This window comes from Girardinichthys multiradiatus, chromosome 11 (genome assembly GCF_021462225.1).
Source record: "Girardinichthys multiradiatus isolate DD_20200921_A chromosome 11, DD_fGirMul_XY1, whole genome shotgun sequence".
Classification (NCBI taxonomy): domain Eukaryota; kingdom Metazoa; phylum Chordata; class Actinopteri; order Cyprinodontiformes; family Goodeidae; genus Girardinichthys; species Girardinichthys multiradiatus.
Window position 1 is genome coordinate 22,176,100 of NC_061804.1, and position 18,920 is coordinate 22,195,019.

General features: G+C 39.9%; 1 protein-coding gene across 1 annotated transcript; it reads left to right on the plus strand.

Annotated features, from left to right (window-relative positions):
* Window positions 1-1,946: 1,946 nt before the first annotated feature.
* On the plus strand, window positions 1,947-17,718 carry ufm1 (ubiquitin-fold modifier 1). The gene is made up of 6 exons (XM_047379438.1): window positions 1,947-2,038; window positions 2,142-2,198; window positions 8,362-8,419; window positions 10,168-10,207; window positions 11,841-11,873; window positions 17,061-17,718. Coding segments are annotated over exons 1-6 (264 nt in total). The 5' UTR covers window positions 1,947-2,036; the 3' UTR covers window positions 17,135-17,718.
* The last annotated feature ends 1,202 nt before the right edge of the window (window positions 17,719-18,920 follow it).

Genomic DNA, 18,920 nt, shown 5'->3' on the forward strand with positions numbered 1-18,920 from the left:
AATTATTTGTACATGAGATGGAGGAAAAGACACTGTCAATACCCTGCAGTAAGCATATGCGATGTGATGAGGAATACCATACATAAACTCAAGCGTACTTGCATAAAACCTGGTGTTTTAGTCAATAATATGCTAAAATGAAGAAAAAAAAAAGAAATTCTGGTAAATGCCAAGTTTTCATTTTTTTAAATGCAGTTTTGTTTCTGGGTTTACAATTAGGTTCTGGGGAATTTCCAAGGAAGTTTCCAGTTTTAAACATTTTCAGAATTTCGCAACCCTATTTAGTACACCACATATATACTTGAAACTATGTTATAGGTCCAAAGACAACAAATATTTTTATATATATATACCTAACCTCCAAATGTACCTTTCTTATTATATACAGGTCCTTCTCAAAATATTAGCATATTGTGATAAAGTTCATTATTTTCCATAATGTCATGTTGAAAATTTAACATTCATATATTTTAGATTCATTGCACACTAACTGAAATATTTCAGGTCTTTTATTGTCTTAATACAGATGATTTTGGCATACAGCTCATGAAAACCCCAAATTCCTATATCACAAAATTAGCACATTATCCCACAGATTCTCTATACAGTGATACCATGGTCAGTAAACCATTTACCAGTGGTTTTGGCACTGTGAGCAGGTGCCAGGTCGTGCTGAAAAATGAAATCTTCATCTCCATAAAGCTTTTCAGCAGATGGAAGCATGAAGTGCTCCAAAATCTCCTGATAGCTAGCTGCATTGACCCTGCCCTTGATAAAACACAGTGGACCAACACCAGCAGCTGACACGGCACCCCAGACCATCACTGACTGTGGGTACTTGACACTGGACTTCTGGCATTTTGGCATTTCCTTCTCCCCAGTCTTCCTCCAGACTCTGGCACCTTGATTTCCAAATGACATGCAGAATTTGCTTTCATCCGCAAAAAGTACTTTGGACCACTGAGCAACAGTCCAGTGCTGCTTCTCTGTAGCTCAGGTCAGGCGCTTCTGCTGCTGTTTCTGGTTCAAAAGTGGCTTGACCTGGGGGATGCGGCACCTGTAGCCCATTTCCTGCACACGCCTGTGCACGGTGGCTCTGGATGTTTCTACTCCAGACTCAGTCCACTGCTTCCGCAGGTCCCCCAAGGTCTGGAATCGGCCCTTCTCCACAATCTTCCTCAGGGTCCGGTCACCTCTTCTCGTTGTGCAGCGTTTTCTGCCACACTTTTTCCTTCCCACAGACTTCCCACTGAGGTGCCTTGATACAGCACTCTGGGAACAGCCTATTCGTTCAGAAATTTCTTTCTGTGTCTTACCCTCTTGCTTGAGGGTGTCAATAGTGGCCTTCTGGACAGCAGTCAGGTCGGCAGACTTACCCATGATTGGGGTTTTAAGTGATGAACCAAGCTGGGAGTTTTAAAGGCCTCAGGAATCTTTTGCAGGTGTTTAGAGTTAACTCGTTGATTCAGATGATTAGGTTCATAGCTCGTTTAGAGACCCTTTTAATGATATGCTAATTTTGTGAGATAGGAATTTTGGGTTTTCATAAGCTGTATGTCAAAATCATCCGTATTAAGACAATAAAAGACCTGAAATATTTCAGTTAGTGTGCAATGAATCTAAAATATATGAATGTTAACTTTTCATCATGACATTATGGAAAATAATGAACTTTATCACAATATGCTAATATTTTGAGAAGGACCTGTACAGCAACACAAACGAACATGGTTATTGAATGTTTCTGCGCACTATTGTTACACTTTACGGTAAAATGTAGTATTCTGCTATGAATGCCTTTCAACTATGGTAAGAAAAAAAAAAAATTTGATCACATTTTTAGTGCCTTGCAATAAAATACTGGAATGTAAATAATAATAATAATAAAAATAAATAATCTATCTTGGTGACTTCATAAAAAAAAGCGAACTCACACAGAGATATGCGTCGGTGTTTTACGATGACGTGTACGTACGGGTCCTTCAGACTTCCGGGTGTGGATAAACAGACTAAGACGGAGCCGCCTCACCTAAAAGATGTGAGTTTAGTCTCTATCTTGTTTGATACTTTCAATGGACACAGATTGTTTTTAATGCCGTGTGCTGGTTTTTTAACAGTGCTCCTTTCATCCTCCTCATTAGGTCCAAAGTAACGTTTAAAATCACCCTGACGTCGGACCCCCGGCTGCCATACAAAGTGTGAGTTCACTGTCAGCTCAGCACTCACACTGAGAGGCTCTAATCACAGCTTCAGCTTACAGCTATTTTTTTTTTTTTTTACCAAATATTTACGTATAACTGCTTAGCTAGAGTTTGATATTTGTTGGGGATTTTTTTCCCTGGTAAAACGTGCTAAGAAATCTAACTGTACCACGTTCTGCTATTATGTTTATTTCATCTCAGAATGTTATTGAACGTAATAGCAATATTAACTAATATATATTCACACGCTCAAAGGAGTGGACAGATCTACAAACGTATGTTAACCCACCCCTTCTCATGGGACATTATTCTTTCAAGTGTTTGGACTTTCTTGTAATCCTTTGAGGTAGACATGAGTAATGGTGCATGTGGTTTTCTGGAGGTCTGTCAAAAGGGTTTTTAAGCAATACATGTAAGCAGAAAGGAATTTGTCCCCAGACATTCTGGCTATACTCTACCGACCTGTGAAAGAAATCTACTGTTGAACTTGTCTTGCTGGCTTAAAAATGTATGTTTAAGCAGGTTAAGTTATCCAGTACTAGGGCTGCATAATTTTAGAATAACAAATGGCTGCACTATACTTGTTGAAAATTGCTGTGACGATATCAACTGTGATTCATTTGCTTTTTTCCAACTCTTCTCCTTGTTTTCCATCAACACAATTTCCCCACAACTTTCTGTGAGTTTAGGCATTTTATCAGCTGGAATCTTAATACAGTTTTCCCTTCATCTAGCAGATCAATTTTTTTTTTTTTTTATGTGTTTCCCTTTAAATTTAACCACTTACCAGATATTGCATCCAAGCAGTCTTTTGCAAATGTAGCACAAATTGATCTTGTGATGATTATTGCGATTTGATATATAATGCAGCTCATTATGGGAAAGTCTGTATTCACAGAGGTTTGGTTTGAAGAAGTGTTAATTATAAACTGTAGGAAGGTGTTGAATTTAGCTAACCTATGTGTAAAAGTGCTAGAGTCGCATGCAAAATCTTAAAAAAAAGGTGACAATTTAAATTTGAATTTCTTAAGTAACAAAATGTTCAATCTAAGTCCTTACTTTTAAATTAAAATGTTCTTAAAAAGGTCCTAAAAGTCTCTAGTTTAATTTACTGAAATTTACATATACCCTGCTCTAATCAGGACACAAATATCACAAAGGTTCTTCAATAGATCTTATGGCTATGGTTAAATGTCAGCTTAGCTTTAATAAAGTTAAGTCCGGGAGGTGGAAGACAAGGTGGATATGTGTACTAGCCACTCAGAAATGTTACAAGCCATTATTGTTTTAAAACACTTGTGTTTTGGGTACTAAAAGACATACAAAACAATTTATTTTGTTTATTATAAAATATCAATACTGTTGTTAAATAGGGTTAGGGTTAGGGTTAGGGGTTAGGGCTAACCCTATTAAAATTTGGGCGATATTGATATCTGATAATAATATTGCTGTTGTGTCCAATAACCAATATTATTTATATATATATATATATATATATATATATACATACATACATACCGGTACTCAACGGTACCAGTTTTCGGTACTTTTGTGTCTGTTTATGTGGTAAATAAATGTTAATTTGTTTAATAATAAAATCTCAACATTTTCAATTTAACATATTTTTTTTCTCAATATATAAACTTTAATGAATATATCAAAACAACATCCAGCTGTTTGCATTGTAACATCTGTTGTTTCAAACATTTCTTCAACATTAAAACCTTTAAATGACTACACAGTGTAATGCACAAAGTAAAACCCAGCCATGCTGCTGGCTGCAGACGAGACGCTAACGGATGCAGGCGTGCAAACTGTGCTGAATGCAGGAGTTGTAGCCATAGATCTGAGGTTGATGAAAATTGTCTCTTCAGCCTAGACAAAAATATTGTGTTTATCCAGGTCAGTGTATATACAAACACACTCAGAAGAATATAGCTGGGCGTCCCCCTTGAATAGTGGTAGGGGAAAAGCTGCAGGTGCTTCCTCAGATTAGAAGTATTCCCGCTGCTGGCCTTGCACTCTGGATCACAAATGTTGCAGCGAGCGTAATCTGCAGCGAGCGTAATCTGCAGCGAGCGTAATCTGCACCGCATTTTGAAAAGTGGAGTCATACTTTCGAGCGTTTCTATCAGCCATGCTTGCTTTGTTGATAGTACCAGCGGCTACTGACGTCATTGTGCTCTTGTGCGTCCAATGCTGTATTCGTGTCCAGAATGGAAAATTGCCCACTCTTCCACTCCCTCAGTGTTACAATGACGCGTTTAGGTACTGAAACGTGATTTTACGCGAATCGGTACTCGGTAGTACTGACGGAACTCGGTCGGTACCTATAAAAGTACTGAATTCAGTACCCATCCCTAAAATATCATAATCACATATATATATATATTTCCCTAGCTTTTAAACACCTTAAAAACATTGGACCACTCTGCCCTGGCCCAAACCCCTCCTGAAACACGTACACAAACAGCAACAAGATAGAAATAAACATTGCTTGTTAATGTTGGCACAGTTTTACTTTTGGTACCGAAACTGATATGTTAAAAATACGTTACCTCAGCTGATACCAATGTTAATACAGATTTATCATGTATCCCTAGTTTTAAAATAGTATGAATAGCTGTCCTGTAAAAGAAATGCGAAAATACATCATGCTTGTGTACTTTTGGGTACTGATGCTGGTGGTAGGCTGCTGATGATGGGGCGAGCCGCCCCTTCATCAGTGTTTCGCTCATTGACCGACTGTATCATAGAGATATACTTAATCATTGCATAGCAGTTTATTTCTCTTGGTAGTTTTTTGACTTTTGAGATGAGAAAATGAATCATAAACTACTAAAACCTGCATATCATTGACTTAATTAGTATTTTAGTTTATGAAGATTTTTTGTCACATTCTATTTCTGTTGTTTGTGTTTCTGAACCAGGTTTGGTCGAGCCGACTCTTTTAAATTTGATAACTATAACCCCTAAACCAGAAGAAATCTTGAGCGACCTCCTGCTGACAGATATTGTTCATTGGAGTCTCATAACCATGTTTCTTTACATCAGATAGGAAAAAATTATAAAAAATAACTATTATTGTAAAAATACAATATAAAAGCCCCCAAACTGCTTAAGTACAGAACAGCAAAGTGTTGAAATAACCAGTACCAGCTGCTGACATTGGGAACAGAAATGATTGCTTGCCCTTGTCAAACACAATCAAGTCATGAAAATCACTGCCTTCAGTTCTTTTCCACTTCTCATTGAAAAACAGCCGTTGGTGGTTTCTGCCAAACACTTCACACCAGGAATGTAACTCCACATTACTATGGAGTTCCTCCTCTACTGATAATGATACATTTAAAAGTACTAATTTGTATCACTAGTGTAATCTGGAGGCTTTGGGTTGCTAACTTTGCAGATAATTCACCTCCCTCTCCCTGTTGCAACTAAACCCTGAACTGTGTTTCCAACACCCTGCCTCATATCCGGTATGATATAATGTGCCTGTGCCAACATTTCTTGCTGTAGCCTAACAACTCTACAGTGGTTTATGTGCTTGGTTGATCTGCAGATCTCCAGATAGCTGGAGCACAAGCTATCTGCAAATCCTCCGACTAAATTTGTAGGTATTGAAGAACTTTGGTTGACTCGTTTTTTACTGGTTTTTGATCTTTATGTCCCCAATAATTGTACTCAGTATTTTCCTTACTTTGATTTGATGTTGTGTTTAAAGTTGTATGTATGTGATTATATACAGGGGTTGGACAATGAAACTTAAACACCTGGTTTTAGACCACAATAATTTATTAGTATGGTGTAGGGACTCCTTTTGCGGTCAATACAGCATCAATTCGTCTTGGGAATGACATATACAAGTCCTGCACAGTGGTCAGAGGGATTTTAAGCCATTCTTCTTGCAGGATAGTGGCCAGGTCACTACGTGATACTGGTGGAGGAAAACGTTTCCTGACTCGCTCCTCCAAAACACCCCAAAGTGACTCAATAATATTTAGATCTGGTGACTGTGCAGGCCATGCGAGATGTTCAACTTCACTTTCATGTTCATCAAACCAATCTTTCATCAGTTTGCTGTGTGTATTGGTGCATTGTCATCATGATACACGGCACCACCTTCAGGATACAATGTTTGAACCATTGGATGCACATGGTCCTCAAGAATGGTTCGATAGTCCTTGGCAGTGACGCGCCCATCTAGCACAAGTATTGGGCCAAGGGAATGCCATGATATGGCAGCCCAAACCATCACTGATCCACCCCCATGCTTCACTCTGGGCATGCAACAGTCTGGGTGGTACGCTTCTGTGGGGCTTCTCCACACCGTAACTCTCCCGGATGTGGGGAAAACAGTAAAGGTGGACTCATCAGAGAACAATACATGTTTCACATTGTCCACAGTCCAAGATTTGCACTCCTTGCACCATTGAAACCGACGTTTGGCATTGGCATGAGTGACCAAAGGTTTGGCTATAGCAACCCGGCCGTGTATATTGACCCTGTGGAGCTCCTGACGGACAGTTCTGGTGGAAACAGGAGAGTTGAGGTGCACATTTAATTCTGCCGTGATTTGGGCAGCCGTGGTTTTATGTTTTTTGGATACAATCCGGGTTAGCACCCGAACATCCCATTCAGACAGCTTCCTCTTACGTCCACAGTTAATCCTGTTGGATGTGGTTCGTCCTTCTTGGTGGTATGCTGACATTACCCTGGATACCGTGGCTCTGGATACATCACAAAGACTTGATGTCTTGGTTACAGATGCGCCAGCAAGACGTGCACCAACAATTTGTCCTCTTTTGAACTCTGGTATGTCACCCATAATGTTGTGTGCATTTCAATATTTTGAGCAAAACTGTGCTCTTACCCTGCTAATTGAACCTTCACACTCTGCTCTTACTGGTGCAATGTGCAATCAATGAAGACTGGCTACCATGCTGGTCCAATTTAGCCATGAAACCTCCCACACTAAAATGACAGGTGTTTCATTGTCCAACCCCTGTATGTTCTAAATATCACTTGAAAGGTGCAGTGAAAAAGTATTTTACCCTTTTAAGATTTTCTTTTTTTTTTTTGCCTTTTGTCACACTTTAGTCTGACAGTAAAATTAGTTTGAATTGAAAAATTTAACCTGTTGATGTGGCCCAGCCAGAGTCCTGACTTGAATGTGATAGAACATCTGTAGAAGGAGATAAAGATAAGGGTGATGGCAAAGAGACCTTTCAACCTCAAAGGGTTGGAGCTTTTGGATCACCAAGTAAAATGGTTAAAATATATGTGAAATACCTGGTCTGTTTTATTATCTTTTGAGATGCCGGTCTCATTTCCGATCATAAAAATAATTTTACCTAAATCTGCCAGGAGTTTGAATAATTTTGGCCTTAACTCTTGGCCTGCTTTTTTTTTCTTCTTTTGCTCCTTTTCAATTAAGGAGTTAGCTGTCCTAGATCAACCATTGTCCACTTTTCAGGTCATACATTCAGTTGTCTTTGCGACACAGAGTTGTCAGCGGGAAGTGTTGGGTTTAGGAAAGCTGCTCATGTCAAGCAGATGTATGCTGCATGTTCTGAGCGCGATCCTGCAATCTCGTCGGATTGATTTGTCTGATCTGAATCTTAGAGGGAGTCATAAAGGTGGTTCATGGTTTCATGTTTATCAGATAACAGTGATCTGAACGTCCTACTAGCATATTGACCTGTCCATGTTTTACTTGGTACTTCACCCAGCTCTCTGCTTCTTGCTGCTGCACTGACTTCTCTAATTGATTTTGTCCACCATAACAGCTTTCTTTGTCCTACCATACTTGGTCATCTCAGTTCAAGTGTTAGACATTTTGAAATGTCAGGAGGTCTCTGTTCACAAGTGTTAGTTTTAGATAAGAAGCATTCAACTGAATGTGCAGTGTGCGTACAATTTCCATACATGGTTTTCTCTTCCCCTGTTATAACATAACACTAAATGTACCTTTTTTTTTCTCTTTATCATTGAAGTTAGAGTAGACTGTTTAGGTCTATGTGACTTAAATACTGAGGTAGTCATTTGCCTATCAATCAGAAATGGAGTACAGCTATTGCTTTTATTATTGTCTCTTTATAGCCATCTAAAGTCCTAAAGTTGATGTTTTTTTTTCTGCTGTTTATTTGATTTATTTCAGATTAAGTGTCCCAGAAAGCACACCTTTCACAGCGGTTTTAAAGTTTGCAGCTGAAGAGGTAGGCTCGCATTTTGCTTGAAATATTTGCTCACCAGAAGGATGGGTCACTCAAAAAAGACTTTATCTCAGATTTTTGGGTCTTGAACTGGTGGTACATTTCAAGAAAATAATCTTAAAATGTTTTGTTTTTGTGTCGTACTTTTTTTTTTTCTTGCCACTAAAAGAAGTCAGTCCCAGTTTGTTATTCAAGAATAAACATTAATGTTCAACACGTTTCCCTGGGGTTGTCACAATTAAAACAGGGAAAAAATAAAGGATGCCTGCTTGTCGCTGGTCCTATTGGGGACACATCGACAACGTCTAAGTGACACCCCCAAGTTGGTTTAACGTAACTAAAATTTGGCAATGCCATTCCGTATTTTAAGGGGTGTGCGGCAATCCCACCTTTCGCTGTGCTTTTTTTTTTTCCATTTATAAGGTGCAATCTTTGGAAGAAGAAGCAGCAGGGAAATAATTAAATGATTTAATGGATGAGACAACATTAAGATTTGAACCTGTAATGTTTAGCTTTTCACACATTTCCTATGTAAACATTTTTGCTGAAAACTACCTTAAAATTAAAGGCGCTAGTTAAGGTGTAAATATATTGTTTTAAGGCAATAGTTCCCTGATTAAACGTCCTCTGAGGTACAGTTGGGACAGGGGGGCCAACTTGTCACTCAAAGGTTTTTCTTATGTTTCATTTTTAATGCTGTTTTCTTCCATATTGTGTGTATAAACACACTGGAGTCCTATGGCTCAGAGAACCCTGGGAGAAATTATAGCTACAAGTGTTTGTACTGATGTGCTGTTTTATGGAGTGCTGGCAGGGTGTTAATTTAATTCAGTTACATACAGCTTATAGATAGAGCATTGATTTCACAGTGGATGTTTTCTTTACACACAACACATGCAGCCCCTAGAGAGTAATGAGGATGGGATAAAGGACATTTGTTTTTAGTCACTGTGGGGAAGTTGTTATTCTGTCAGTCTTTCCAAAGCTGGTCTTAACAATGAAGTGTTGAACAATTTCAGTTTTACCCTTTATTAGATGTTGGGTTTCTTGGGGTAACCATTGATTGGAAACACAAAAAACACCAAAAATAGTTGTAAATTTGACCTAAATAATTACAATGTCCTCTTGTAAAGGTAAGTGATGGCGACTATTGCCAACTCAAACGAAACCTAAATCATAAAGATGGATCTGACCTGTATTTGACATGTACTCACCTCTATATTACCTAGCAGTGGTGTGGTGGACAGTTCTTGGCGAACCTTATCTTTCTGGTCCCAGACTGCTCATTTCCATCTTCCCTCTGCAAATCCCACCAGCTCACATCCTCTTTCTGCTGAAGCTGAAGGTCTTTATTGTGACCGGGTTTTTCTCCCAGAAATTGGAGCCTGGTTTTCTTTCCCTCAGCCTCTCACACCTAATGTGTTAGCCATTTTTTTGTTTTCAACAGGTACACAATTAGGCGAAGGAATTTCTGGAAACACATTTTCTTTTTTGCATTTTCCCAGACTTTGCTTCTCAGGACTTTGTTAGTGCATCTATATTTCCAAAGTGTTCCTGACTGACAGAGTTTCAGTTCTCAGAAGCTTTGTTTTCCAAATGTGTTTTTCTTTTTTATATTAAAACTACAGGTCAAGTTTGGCTTTGTGCACGTTTCAAATTGTTGATCAAGGACATTCTACTGCGGCTTTTGACATTTTAAAGATAACCTCTATCATGATTTTCACTTCCTTTTTCTTCCCTTGCTTTTACAGTTCAAAGTGCCATCAGCAACCAGTGCTATCATAACAAATGGTAAGTTCAGAGGAGGTGGAAATTAATTTCTCAAGAATGATTCATCCTATTTCACATTATACATCTGCGCCTGTTTGAGACATACACAGTTTACAAATGAAACAAAAACTATAAATTAAATGAAAAGGTACAGGATGATACAGCCCATTTCCTTCTAACAATATATTCTAGTGGAAAGCTGTGGGTATATATTGAATAAAATAAATAATTTTCGAAAAAGGGCATTTAGTTTTTTTGCAGTACTGCATGTTAAATAAAAGGTTTGCAGTAAAACATTGCATATGTAGAGCCTGGGACATTTTGAGAAGAAAAAATATGTTCTCTGGGTCTTTGCACACTAGGAATAAAAATGATGGAACATTCTGTGGTTTTGACGCAAAAACACAAGAAGAGGTTATTGCACAAGTTATTATACAGTTGAATTGAACAGTCTGACATTGGTGGGGATGAAGGAGATGCGGTAGTGCTCCTGCCTGCACTGAGGGTGTGTCAGTCGGCCCCTGAAGGAGCTCATCAGCTCCTCTACAGTCCGGTGCAGTGGGTGAGAGGTTATGTTCATGATGAATGTAAGCTTGGCTAAAAAGATGATGAGATATTGAGATGTCAGAGAACGTGCTGGAGTGACCAGAGTTCTCCTGGGCTGGCAGAAGGGTGGAGTAACTCAGCGCTCCCTTGTTTCACTAGTGGATGTGCACTGCCAGCCAGCTGGCTGAAACAAAGCTACTGCTTTTCTGAGGCCTACAAGAGAGGTAAATAGAGTTTTTAAATATTTAAGGTCATGGTTTTAAAACTACTGTTGGTAAGCTTCAAGCACCAGGTGTATTAAACAGCAACTAATTAACCATCCAATATCCCTTAGTTTTACTTTTGTTACTCTATGAAGAGAAGAACTGCAAAAAAGTTTGATGTTTATTATTTAGTGGGTGTTTTTGCTATATATTTGCTTAAGTGTATGTAGATAAATCTAAATAATAATTAAATGTCAAAGATGGCATGAGTATAAATAATATGTTTCAACAACTTTTAAGTTAATTAGGCATAATTAGAAAATCAAGTCAGGCATATTGATTTATTTTTGTGTTTTTTAAAACTATGCTTTTGTTTTACTCAGTAATCATACAGTGAAAGTCTCTGCCAACCCATGGCTAATTTATTGTAAACCTTTTCAAAATAATACAAATCTTTCTGTGCAGCTAACTTTAACAGATTAGTGAAACAACAGAGGCTTTATTTCCGGGCTCTTTAAATTAAAAATAAACACACATTTGTAGAAAATGTCAATTTAACTTTTAATTGAAACAGAAATTGAGTTGGAAATGTTTGTCATAGCGTATAGCGTGTAGAAAGAAATTGGAGGAGGTCATCATTGGGATTGGCTCATCAGAAAGCTAAATCAGACTAGAAAATTGCAGTTGGTGCATTTCTGGTCATTTTGTCTTTGCAAATAATGAGGAGAGATTTGCACTGAAATGGCTTCAATATGACTGATGTATCAAACATTAGATTTAGTTTGATCAGAATGACTGTTTTGGCCTTTATTAGTCCAGATAGATTTGCCTGTTGCTGAGTCTCATTCTGTTGCAGCTTATTTGCATGACAATTGCCATTGCTTACATTATGTGTTTCTTTGCAGACGGAATAGGAATCAACCCTGCCCAGACTGCAGGTGAGCTATGATGTTGTTTTCCAGCTCCCGCCTCATCTTTGAAAACTAAGAGTTTTTCTCCTCTGATTTAACAGAACAAAAACACATTTAAATTTTTTTAATGTCTACTATAAAAGCCCTATGACGATGTTTGAGCTTTTTCTTTTAGTCAAGATCAATGTTTTTAGCAGCCCAATTCGTTCATAGGCTTTCTTTTAATCTTTTTGCCAATTTCTAATGATGATGAACTTTTCGATGTTTATGTTGTCATAAGGACTTTGATTAAGAGTGGAAAAATAATTGGGAAACACATTTTGAGGTCACTGGAAGAAATAAAAGGCTTATCAAAAGTTTCATTGAGGTGTTACTAATTAGTCTTAAAATCCCTCTTAGTTTTATGGAAGGTTTCATTACAGTGAGATTCTCTTTGCTTCTGCTTTTATGTTTTTATTGTGTTGAATATAACAAGCAGATTAAATCAAATTAAAATATCTGTTCTTGTGTCCTTTCAAAAGCAGCTCACAGCTTAGTTTACAATGTTGTAGTATAATTTGTTTTTCATTAATCTTCTGGGAAATAAACAACATTGGCAATTGTGAATTCATAAAACAAATTGTAAATTTTATCTCAGTAGCATACTTTAAACATATTACACATTATGCAAGTAACGTTGATGTGAGGGAATCTATATTTACTATTTCATTTGGGACGGGTAAAAGTGTAAGATTGGGATAGCCTGGATGTATCACAAAGGAGGTCCTAGTGAAGATGTTTCTTCTTTTCCATGTTACTGATCCAGGGTTGTTGCCACTACGCTGAAATTAGGTCGCTACGCTCACTTTTTCTGAGCGTAGCGACCCTTTGACTGACATCTGGCCTCCCTCTCCGTGTGGTTTTCATGTCGACTGTAGCGCATGCGCTGAGTCTGCTCCCGCTTCCTTTCACCCTGTCCAACCGCTAACGGTAATGCTTTCTATAATCATGTCAGCTTCGAAGGGTGGGTATAAACGGCATCCTATCATGACAAGCCTGCAGAAGAATATTCCCCCCCCCGGTGATCTGAGTGATTTGAAGCTGAAAAAGAGGTTTATCAAACTGAACGCTTTTGTGATGAGGTTTGAGACTTTGCCTCCTTGCAAAACTATTTACACCCAATTAAACCATTAAAAATGACACTTTTGTCATGTTAGAACCACAAACTTCAATATATTTTTGACAGTTTCCCTTTTCTTTGGTACAAAGTGAAACCAATTGCCTTCAAACATCAGGTAATTGGTAAATATAGTCTACGAGATAGTATAACGAGATATTGCCATACGAGATCTCGCTCTATTAAAACATCACAAAATTTCTTGTTGAGGTGGCTGCTTGTGCCTGAACCTGAGCGACCCCGGCCTGGACCCCACACCCCCCGCCCCAACTCCCGTCCCCAACAAGCCCCATCCTCATCCGGAGAGAGAGCCATGTACAAAAGAGGGGTCTACATGGTCCAAACAGTCCCGCCAACCAGAGCGGCCAAAGAATAAAATAGTCCCAGCCCCTCAATGAATTTCGATCCCAAACCCATGAGCCCCCCACCCCCAATGATCCCCGACCTGAATTTCCCCACAGGGCCACTCCCAACCAGGACACAGATATCGAACACATGCCCCCGAACCCAAATGCCATGAATCCCCTCCCCACAGCACATGGGCACACACCCGCAGGTGAGCTTCATCTCCGAAAAAGCCGATGAAGCAACACCCACACAGCGCAAGCTCCACACACAGTCCATTGGCTGCTCCAAGCACCCCCGCTGCGTTCCGCTCCACCACACACCGCGCCGCGACAGCAAGGCAAGGGCCCTGCATAATGCCACCCCAGCTCCCACCCACAGGTGCAACAGGGCAGACACCGTCAAACATTGAGCTCACAACGGAACCCCCGACCCCACACCAAGATGGGACAAACTCGCCCAGCAAGAGGTCCTCGGCCAGCAGCAAGCACTCGGGGCTGCCGTCCTCCACCACGCCCCCGCAACCACACAGGCACCCCACATCACTGCCACTGCAACAATAGCCCAGGTAGAAAAAGCCTGCACTAGCCCCAGTGTAGGCACAAGACACGCCCCACCCACCTGAACGCCAACCGTAGCCCTGCGCCTGGCTAGGGGCAAGAGCCACAGAACGAAGCATTGGAGGAAGGCCACCACATCACGCCAAGACCCGGCACCCCGCCAATCCCACATGCAAACCCCGTAGTTTCCCCACCCACCCTCCCGTACTGCACACCTCGACGCACCAAGCGGGCTGGCCAGCCCCTCATCCAAATCAAGGCCACATCTCAATCAGCACTGCACACTGCCCGGCCAATACCCCCTCGTCGGAGGACCACCTCCCCAACACCACAGCACGCCATACAGTGGAGGACAGAATGCAGCAATGAGCACCCAAAGCAAAATCCATGCACAAAGCCCACACCATGCAAATGCGCCCCCACTAGCCCTCCAAAAACAAAGCCCCTTGCGAAAGTGCACCCCGTGAGAAGAAGACACATAGCATCCCAGTCCAAGAACATGCCCGACACCCATCCCCCTGCCAGAAGTAGCCCCGCAAGAAAACCCACACCGAAGCCCACAAAAGGCAGAGAGCCCACAGAGCCAAAACCAAAACCCACCAAGAAGCCGAGACCAGTCCACCCTGAGATCAACCCCGGCCAGCCCGCCAGCCCAAACCATGCAGACACCCGCCGACCGCCCTTCCCCACACAGAACCGGGACCAGCATCAGGAACCGGAACCCAGACATGGAACCAGAATCCAAACCACACAGGTCATAACGATGCCCATCCCCACCCAAGACATGTCTCATCTTGTCAGTTTTATTAATCGTTACTCCACTAGTTGTAAATACTTTTGAGATGTGGATGGTTAGAATGACTTTTTCTCATCTGATTGTTTGGTGTCTACAAGCTGAGAAAGATCTGCTGTGTGCTGTAGTTATACTTACTGCTGCCTTTGCAGTTGTGGTTGGACTGCTCAGATGGTTCGCTTTAAAATACTCTCATGTCGCAGGGGGTTGTTGACAAGTTCTTGCCTGTGGTTGACACAAAGCAGGCGTCGTCATTTGGATGTATACTCGGTGATCCTGAAAGTCACTCGGAAAGCCTTCATTCAGACCCAGTCTCATGTCTGCTCACATGTCACTGCTTTACATCAAACTCCGTCAGAGAATGTTTCTGAAGGCAAAAATGTTGAAAGTCAAATGTGTCCAACATCAACAGTGTGTCACATGTGGGAAAAGGTACAAAGAGTCTGAGTTTATAAAGACACAAGTCTGAAATCAGGTAAATGTATGCTAGGAAGGTGACATGTTTGCTCCAGAGATCCATCAGTACAATGGGAGACCTCAATCTTTCAAAATAACAGATTTATAGCTTCTGAAATGGCCTTCCTCCAGTCTCAATATGTCTTCCACTCAAAAAATATGGTCCATCATGAGGTGGTTAGTTCAGACTCCTCTTTCCAACCTGCAGCAGATTTTTATTGTCACAGAATTTGGTGAAATAAGCTTAAGGCTTTTAAATTGTGCATGCTTAACTAAGGACCTTTATGTTTGAGTTAAACTTGCAGTTCTTTCTTTAAAAACTAGGAAGTTATGATTAGTGACTCATGAGTATAAAGAGAAGGCACACAGACACACTTTAAATGTAACTTACATTGACATCTCACTGCAAGAGGAGTGGAGGTACCAATCAGTTTAGTGTAAATTCACTTCAGCTTCTTCTATTACTGTTATCCCCAAATTAATCATATGTTCTATTTCTCAGCCTCCTTGGTGCTTCCCCCGAGGTTCATCTTTCTCCTTATTCAAGTCATCATCATCCTCCTCTAACACTAGTTACAGATGACTGGGTTTTCTGCATAGAGCAGGATGAGATAATCCCTGGTTCAACCTGAGGGAAAATCTAGGCTGTTCTGATAGAAACCAAAAAAGGGTATGTTGTGCTGGGCTTTCACAACAGCTTTTGATCCACACTACGCTGTTGTGTGTGCTGCCAAGAATAGCCTCGGTTCAGACACCTTTGTCACATTGACTGTTTTCACCCACTGTAGCCATTTTGCTCTTCACTCACACAACTGAGTACACAGCTGCGATTGATTGAATGTAATTTTAGTCTCTGTTTCTCACACACTTCTCTCATATCAGCCTTGCATATCTGCACTAGGCTGTTTCTCTGAGGCGCAACAGGAGGTTGCAGAACATTAGGGTTCGACCAGTGGGGGGGGTATTCTGCATGTGTGAAATCTCTGCATTTTTAACTGTTTTAAAAAGGATATTAAATGAAATTATACTATTAGTAGTTTACTTATTTTTGTCTCATAATGATTCAAACAGTATTGCAGTTTGTAGTGTACAGTGCTTGCCATAAGTATTCATTTCTCTTAAACTTGTTCACATTTTGTCATGTTACAACCACCAGCTTTAATGTATTTTAATGGGATTTTTTGTGATAGAACACAAAGTAGTGCAAGGTAGAGAAGTGGAGGGAAATTGTACATATGGATTTCCCAAAAAATATTCACAATTTCTAATTCTAAAGCAAGGCTTGCACATCTATTTAGTTGTGTTTAATGTGATGCCTCCTAATAAAACCCAGTGCAACCAAAAGCCTTCAGAGGTCACCTTAGTAAATAATGTGTGTGTATGTATGTGTAATCTCAGCATAAACCCTGCTTTTCTGTGAAGACCTCCAAAGTTTTTGAAGAACATTAGTGAACAAACAGCAGCATGAAAAGATTTGTAGTGATAATTGGCTCCTAAAAGCTAATGACTGAATGGAGAAGGAATACTTATGCACATCATGCATTTTTATTCAGAAAAATGCTTTCACTTCACACTACTCTGTACTGGTGTATTACATAAAACTGAATTGCATAGAGGTTTGTAGCTGTAACAAAATGTGAAAAAGTTCAAGGTTGATGAATACTTTTTATCCAACCAAAATATCCAATTTCAACTTGTGTATATCTTTGAAAACAAATGTTTAAAGTAGCTTTGACATTCTGTTATTAATATTTAGATTTTAAAATGTATCTGAAAAAGTCGTTTATAAAAATGCTAACTGCTGGTGAGTCTGCATGTTCTTGCTGGCTTCAGTGACTGTAAAAAGACCATCTTCATCCAAAACATGAACTGTTATCCTCACAGCCCTCCGTCCTGTGTTGCAGGGAATGTGTTTCTAAAGCACGGCTCAGAGCTTCGGATCATTCCCAGAGACAGAGTGGGAGGACAACGAGACTGACTTGTACAGCATTTCCCCGTCGATGGCTTAATGACTCACACCACAGAAACACACAACACTTACGACCCAGGAAACACCTCTGCATGTTTCATATTTATTTTTCTGGTCCACACAACTGACAGTGACTCACGCAGGACTTTGCATATTTAAAGTTGCCAATGACACACAGAGTTGAGGAGTCCATGCATACATGTTGTCAGCCGGGAGCAAAGGTTTGGAGTGACGGCTAGAGACATTCCCAGAGATACTGAGTTATGATTATCAACAAAGCAACTGCATCTGTGGCTTTAGAAAGGATTAGTAAAAATCTGAGTTCAGAGTAACTTCTGTATTATTTCATTTTTATTTGCATTGTAAATATGGCAGCATAAGAGGTGATTTATCTTTTGTTTTTTTCAAATGCTTTTAATGATTCTTGTTGCTTTGCTAAAGCAGAAAATTTGCCTCACATAATTATTTTCTGTACAACTTCTATTCTTCATATTCAAATAACTTGCATTAGAGATGTGCTAAGAACTTGTGCTGTGGACCAGGTGGAAACATCTTGTGAGCAAATAAATCCATTAAATTGAACTCTGCAAACACATGGCTCTCTGCTGCCCTCTGTCTCCCCAATTTTAACCATCACTGCGTTTAACCCAGTGTTTTGTCTTTGAATTTAAAGACATGCATTCCTCATGTTTAAACATTAAATGGAGTACATACCTGACTTCCCACAAGGAAGTTTACATTAAGATTGATTTATTATGATTAGATCAGCAAGTCCTGAGGAAATAACCATTTAAAAAGCTGCTATTATTATACAGAGGCCATAAAATGTGTAACAAATGCAGCATCACTAGTCATAAAAACGATTAATGAAAATCTTAGCTGAAAAAATAACTAGTTATTAAAAAAACAGAATAGGACTCACATTACTGTTGATCATCTCTGCATGACTCCCTAATCATCTTATCCTGTTTTTATTCACCCAGCTTTCTCAGTCCATCCTAGGCAGTTCTGTCCATCACAGACACCAGTTTAAATCATTTGTTTTAGAAAAAGCTACAATTCTTTAGCCCAGGAAAATAGGACACTAAGTAAGAACAGGCTGCAGAGAATAGTAAAGAAACTCAATGTTGCTTCTCGCTAGCCATTAGTGTGCAGACCCAGATGGGGGGAGGAGCAGGAGGGTCATTACGAATGGATTTTCTCATTTATTTTAATCAAAGTCACTGCAGGGCAAATTCATTAGAAATCTACTTATGAAATGGCAAAAAGCCAGAGTGTCTCGGGTGCAGCAGAAGTTATCTATTGCAGGGATGCTGTTTTGGGGCCTAAAAATGACTATTTACTACAGACTACTTAGTTCTGCAGATACTTACAAAATAGGCTATTTTGTCATTTATATACACTTCAGTAATAGGATGAATTGACAAAGAAATAGAATCTATCTGAAAATCTTAAGCACAGAAGTGAATGCTGACATGTGGACGCCAGCAGTATGGATTGATTGCTGTGATTCAGAAAATGAAGTCCACTTTCCACCAAATGGCTCTTCCCGCAGATTATCTTGTACTCTTTTACTCGTTCTATCCTGTCCCCACTGCTTTCTAAATGTCAGCGTGCAACTCCTGAGTGTGTACTTTGGCCTCCTGAAATATGAAGCCAATCTAAGATGAGATCTGAAGATATTTCTTGGTCTCCATGATAGAACCTATGCTTTAGCCACAGGTCAGCGAGCCAGAACCAGAAATGCACTTCGGGTTGTGGGACCAAACAGCAGTGGTAAGTAATTGTCAGTTCA